The following is a 6,815-nucleotide window of genomic DNA, read 5'->3' on the forward strand; positions in this document are numbered from 1 at the left end:
TCAGCTTCAGTGGATGACTAAACTATGGGCACAGGATGTTCACTCCTTCAAAAGATTGCTAAAGCAATCTTTCAGAGTTCCTCCTGTGACACAGCTTCTTGGTAATTTCTTCAGTGCACATTCTGAGGACTTCATGGCATTTTTATAGCATAGTCAGCATTCACTGCACACTCTTAAGCCTAAGACTCCGTTCATTCTGTTGAGACATCATTTATTTTCTGACACAAAAGCCAGTGGCACATCCCCAAGCTGCTGCCTTTCACCTGGACAACCAGAATACTTCCTGTGACATGAGCTAACCTGTGTCTTTCAAACCTCATGGCACCACGGGAAAAAAAACCAAATCACCTTATCTCTACCCTATTGCATGGCGTAGAAAACCAAATCACCTTATCTCTACCCTATTGCATGATGGTATGTTGACACACGTTTTATTTACAGATAATGCAGACAAGCACAATACAGCATTGTATGCAAATGAAGCATGACCCCAGGCTCCTGCCAACTTGTGGGTTTAGCTCAGTTATATTTCTAAGGAGTCATGGGAAAAAAAAAAAAAAGAGAGAAGAATACCAGCTAAGGGTTACAGTGACTTTTAGCTTATCAACAAAGAAGAATTTCCCAACTTTAAGTTACTCCCAAGAGCACAGATCAATAAAGCTTTATTCACATTGTCATTACCATGATTTTCAACAACACATCTGCCTCCAAGCTGCCTCATATTCTTGGAGTAATTGATGTGGCCCTTTTAATGCCACATCTTTTCCATGTTCTGTGTCACCAGGTCTCTGCCTCATTCAGCAATGGGTTCACATTTTCCCTGTATTCCTTTTGATACTTAAGTACTTACTGAAGCCATCCTTGTTGCTTTTGACATCCCTCAACAGATTAATCCCCAGACAGTCTTTAACTGTCCTAACCACATCTTGAATAGTGTTGCTGTATTCCTCCTAAGTTACCTGTCCCTAATTCCACATTCTGTATACTTCATTTTTGTGTTCAAGTTTTGCCAGGAGCAACTTGTTCATCCATGCAGGCTTCCTGGCATTTCTGCTCAACTTCCTGCTCATTGGGATGGATTGTTCTTGAGCTTAGAAGAAATGATCCTTAATTATCAGTCAGCTTTCTTGGACCCCTCTTGCCTCTAGGACCCCATCCCATGGGACTCTTTCAAGCAGATCCCTGAAGAGGTAAGTCTGCTCTTTTATGTTTATTTCATTAAACGTAACTGAGTGCAACAGTATGTTTTCATTTTCTGTAATTGTCCTTATGAAATTCTCCTGTGATTGGTAATTTGCCATCCCAGCCTACACAACAGCTTTGGTATTTAGAGTGGTTTTTTTAAACAAAGGGTTAAATAGGAACCAAAGAATGCATCTTTTTGGCAGTCCAGCCAAAGTTACATTATGATTTTAGCATAATTTTCAGATGCACAAAAAAGTAAACAATCAATGCATTTTTTTGTCTCCCTCTGCCCCATTTCTCCGTAATTCTTTTCTGTCTAAGCCTAAAAAGTTCTGCTCACTTGTCTTCATAGCAGAGGATTTCAAGGTTCACTTCTGTGCTTGAGCTGACATTTTCTCTAACAATTCTATGAAGCTGTGCAGGCCTTTAGCCCTAACATCACTGCACCACTTTCTACTCATCTAATAAATGAAAGCCATGGGGTGGTTTTGCTTGCTTTTCCATGGGTCCCTCTGAGTTCTGCTGGAAGTCTGCTCCCTTGTTTGGGTTTTTTTTCAGCTATTTTATTCCACTTGACTGTGGAGCTGTCTTCCTCTGCTCCAGGATTTCTTGACAACTTTTATACACTTCTATCAAGCAGTCCAGACGTGGCTTGGAGCTCTAGAAGTCAAACAACAGAGAATCAGGTTCTGGGCTGGCTGTAAAAGAACAGGAAAGCTTGTAACTTCCCACTAGTGAGACAGGCAGAGGTAGGAATGTGGAGACAGCTGACAAAGCTAGCAGAAGTGTGTATGTGTACGGAGTGCAACAGTAAGACACCTGTAGCTCGTGAGCTTTCTCACATCAAGTCAATGGAGACTGGTACATGTTCATTGAGAAATAATCCAGACTCCAGGAGGTGTCTGATGTAAGCTGGTGATGCAGGAATGCAAAGTCATTCCATAAGCCATACCTGCTCTGTGATGAAAAACACCAGTCCCTAAAGTTGTCAGGTCAAGACATGCAGCACCATTCTGCAGTTAGCCTGAATCTCTCACCAAATCTGAAAGCCACTCCTTTCTCAGCTCACACTTCACAGTGACAGCATGGAAGAACATCCACACTTTCCCACCCATGACCCTATCTGTTAGGCCATTCTCCCTCTAGAGACTAATGAACAGCAGATTTCCATACACTGGATCTACCATCCTAGAAGACCTCTACCCTGAAAAATCCACCTTCAGGACAGGGAGTTTAGACATCTGACCCTTGGCCTCTGCTAGTACTGTCAACATAAGGACAATGGAAGGTTAACTGAAAACATAAATTAATTTTACACAAACAGCAAGTGGTGGTCAAAGGATAATAATTTTTCATCAATTCTAAACTGCACTAGATTAAAACCAGCAAGGAGGTGAAGGTTTCACAGTTCCACAGTCCCTATGATCCCATGACTTCTGAGCTCCCGAAACAGCATTACTGTGTAAAGTCCATCAAATGCCTCCTTGCAAGTGTTTCTTAAGAGAACAAAAGGTCAATTCAGTGCAGAAGGGCCCTGGGCTCAGTGACACGGGAAGCTGTATTTCTTAAGGCTGACATAACTTACATGAACCTAATGAAGGTGACACAATACAGCCACATAATCATTGCTTCTTCAAAACTAAGTAACATACTAACTTGCACGTTAAAGTAAGAATTACAGACAGGTACTGACTTGCAAACTACCACAGTTCTGTACCTCCTTTGCTGGTGGAGTCAACTCTAGCAGTACTAAGATGTTTCCATGAAAATAAAACTGTTCAGAGTTGAGATAAAAAAAAAAGAAACTATACAGATGCCAGGTAGCCTCTCTGAAGCTGGAAATGAGCATATCTAAAACCAGGTTCCTGAATGCAGCTCTCTGGAATTTATTTGTTGTTGATTTCCAGCAAATCCCTTCTTTCCCTTGTTTATGTGGGAAATATTTAATTTATATTACTCTTAGTAATATAGTCTTTACAATTGTGGGACTGAGTTAGCAGTAGGAATCAATGGAATAGCCTATTTATACCTGTAAGTTTTTAGAAGAAGACTAACTGTATCCAGTCATAAACTGTATGTAGATTACAAAATGACAGTCACTAACAGTAGATGAATTGAGGACAGAGAGGGCTATACAGCTCAGTGGTCTAAAAAGTGAGGTACCTCTGTACTGCTTACCACCACTCACGGTTCAGGGCATTCTTGTGTTAGGCATGAACACACACAAAGAAATTCCATCCCAAAAATGGGATTATGAACAGTCAGAATAAGTTAGCAAGAGAAAAGAAAGGGGAAACAGGGTAACGGTAACACAAACAAGTTATTATACATTAAGCAAATTGGTCACGGCTTGTCCTGTGATCTTTGTCAATGTATAAGAGAGGGGAAGTCATTCCAATGCCAAGGAGGCTTTATGAACACTTTTGGCACACCGAGCTGAGAGAAAAATCAACTGCAGCACAGTGCCATAGGCCAGTTGGTGGGATGAAGATCGTAGCAGAAAGCACCATACTATTCTGTAACACAAGCCAAACAAAGGCAGACCTCTGGTCTTGCAATTATTTGAACACAGCTTTAGAGAAAGTAAAATTAAAATTGCACAGTAAATTATAGAAGAATAAAGGATGGTAACACTGAGCACAGGACTACACAGAAAGCTGTATGAGTCCTCAGTACCCTACACGAGCCAAAGACTTTTAGTTCATGCAAACTCCTGGCTGGGTTCAGATTGACACAACTCCCTGTTCTTTGAATTGAGAACAAATGAAAAAAACATCCCCAGGACATAGTTCTATGAGGCTTCTAATACCACCCACCCTGACAGCCCAGCCAGGGAAAGGCAACTGTAATCAGCCATCTGTAGTGGAATAAAGATATGCTTGGACAACTGGTGTGCACACACAGACCACAGATCTGGATTTTTCCACCAGTCAGTCAAACTCACCTGAAAGAGTGGCACAACCTCAGATACTCCCTGAGGATCTTCAGGGTCCTGGAGGAGGATACACAGGTAGTAGATAACTTTTTGCTACAAGACAAACAGACACAATCATTGGAGTTTGAAAAAGCTATCAAACTGCCTGGAGTTAGCACAGAAAGAGGAACTGTTTCAACTCACTGAGCTGAAAGCCAATCATCCCAGGCCACAGTCAAGTCTACCAATTTATATCTATAGTTTTCACACAATAAAAAAATAACTTTACCTGTGGTTTTTTTCTATTAAATTTTTAACCTGAAAAGAACACGCATATGCTGGAAGGGTAAGGTCTGCTCCTCTACAGGAGCTTTGCAGAAAACCCCAGCAATGGGAAAAATCATCATTTGTGTCTTCTACCTCCTCATCTCTGTCTTGACTATATACAGAGTTGGCCATCAGGATTTGTGAGAACAGCATAACGTAAAGAACTAAAATCATTAGCTCAATGTCAGTGGCATTGTCTAAGGGATGGATTTGGCTTTTTGAGATTTTTCCTTTGGTTTGAGTTCTCCTTTAAAGGTGAGAAAACAGATCAGAAAATAAAGCGGAAAATCTGAAACAAAGTTCCTGATGTCAGTAAAGCTATGGATGGTGCTGTGTTTAATTGCTCTGGTAAACCATGCTCATGAAAATACAATGGATGTGAGTGTGCCTACAGAGACAAGAAGAAAGGCTGTGTATCATTACCATATGGATGGCTTCGTTGATAACCACATCCTTCACCTGACCCATCTCAATGAAGGTTGTGCTCTCTTTTCCTGAAGCGTAGGATGAAGTCACCTGAATGCCGAGTGAGCCAATGACCAACAGGGATTCCTGGTCAATTTTGACGAAGTGCAGGTATATGATCAGGCCAATCAGTGAGATGAAGATTGCAGCAGAAAGCACCACACTATTCTGTAACACAAGCCAAGCAAAGGCAGAGGTCTAGTCTTACAATTAATTGAACATAGCTTTAGAGAAAGTAGAATTGCACAGTAAATTAAAACATTAAAGCTACAGTTACTAAGCAATTTTAAGTGGAGTCAGCCCTTTTATCCACTGGGCTGGCTGACACGTGTAATGAGATTTAAATCAGTCTTCACAGTATGGACTGAAAGAATTGGGAATTGAAACTGAAAACTGTGAGAAAATTCTATTCTCTCGTAAATTTAGTGCAGAAATCTCAACCAACACAAGCTAGTTGTATCAATGACTGTGTATAATACCAATGTCTATAGGGATGATGTCATTGACAAAGAAGTGTTGTGAAAGAACGGAAGGTGGATTCTCAAAGGGGAAGAACCCTCCTCCAGGAAAAACCACTGCCCTGGTGGTTTTCTTCTTATGAACTGCAAGTCTAAACTTGTTCAAACCTCACTCTCTTCCTGCCTTAAACACCAATCTAAAGAACATTTGCACTCCCCTGTACTTTGTCTCAGGGCAAATGTCTTTTGCATGCTGCAATCTCGGGATTTCTGTTACATTTTAATATATAACTGATGAAACTATAGTCACCAGTAAGTCATCTGAAGACTTTGTAATAAATTCTCAAGGTCTGCAACCTACAATCTATTTCTGGGACATGTTTTAGAGAGCTCCAGGCCACATATATATGAATCGAAGTTCTAACTGACACTTCCTGAAGGACCAGAACTGCACAGCCCTACCACTCAAGCTGGGCCACTATGTGAGCTAAGGAAGCCATAGATTTGGAAAACATACAGGACTCCAAAAGTTTGTTATCATGGAAAAAAAAACCCGTCATGAACTACAGACACCAAAATCCACACAAAGAGAGAGACACCTTCAGACTTTCTGATCTGGTTCCTAATGAAAGGAAGAATTGCAGTCACTTGCATATAGGCTGCATAAGCAGTGTTCAGCCAAGCAGGAGGAGAGTGGGTGGTAATCACTGGCTGGGGTGTACGCTTTTGTAAAATATGAAACTGGAACAGAGATTCTCTTCCAGGAAGAGGAACACAAACCATCTTTTCATATCTGATGCCTGCTAACTGACTCACATTGCAATCTCTGTCTTCATTGCTTGGGAAAGATTACTGAAAAAATGTGCAACAGTCGAAGCACAGGTCAAAGTGACCAACTTCTCTGGTCAAGCTACCGACTTCAGTCTGGAGATAACTGGACTGGGTCCAGTTTTTGATAAATCCAAAGGTATTAGCTCAGATATCAGCAGCTTTTGAAATCTGTACTGCCAACATCTTTCCCTCAGCTGTGAAATGTGATGACATTCACAGTGCAGTGCTCTCTGAGTCACTCTGGAAAATTCCTTTTGGGAATTAACAATCACCTTCTTCAATACATTCTTTATTCCAGATACCCGCAACTTGTTTCTTCAAATAGCCATTACTAGTTACGTGGACTCACACGCATGCGCCAGGCATCACTCAGCACCCATTCGGACATGTACCTATCTATCAAGAGGCTACAAACCAAGAGAGGCACTCGAGAAGCCCCTAGAGGCAGGCGGGTGGCAGCCTGCGGCCCTCAGGCTGGCAACAGCTCTCTCCTTCTCATCACGCAACCATCACGCCAGGCGTTCCCAGGGCGCGGGGGAATGCCCAGGAAACGCGATGACCGCGTTCCCACCCTCTCCGGCCGCCCTCCATCTTCCGGGCGCCGCTCGGCGAAGGCTGCGCGGCTCCCCCGGCCC

At 42.1% G+C, this 6,815-nt stretch overlaps 1 protein-coding gene across 1 annotated transcript in view; it reads right to left on the bottom strand.

Moving 5' to 3' along the window:
* Positions 1 to 472: 472 nt before the first annotated feature.
* PIGH (phosphatidylinositol glycan anchor biosynthesis class H) overlaps positions 473 to 6,815 on the bottom strand; it is an 8,039-nt gene continuing 1,696 nt past the window's right edge. The window contains exons 3-5 of the mRNA XM_029964374.1: positions 4,850 to 5,059; positions 4,130 to 4,213; positions 473 to 1,845 (exon numbers count right to left, since the gene is read on the bottom strand). Of these exons, the coding sequence (XP_029820234.1) occupies positions 1,744 to 1,845; positions 4,130 to 4,213; positions 4,850 to 5,059 (396 nt within the window). The 3' untranslated portion in view covers positions 473 to 1,743. The remainder of the gene's footprint in view (positions 1,846 to 4,129; positions 4,214 to 4,849; positions 5,060 to 6,815) is intronic.

Source organism: Manacus vitellinus, unplaced genomic scaffold (genome assembly GCF_001715985.3).
Source record: "Manacus vitellinus isolate BGI_N305 unplaced genomic scaffold, ASM171598v3 scaffold_6_pilon, whole genome shotgun sequence".
Taxonomy (NCBI): Eukaryota; Metazoa; Chordata; class Aves; order Passeriformes; family Pipridae; genus Manacus; species Manacus vitellinus.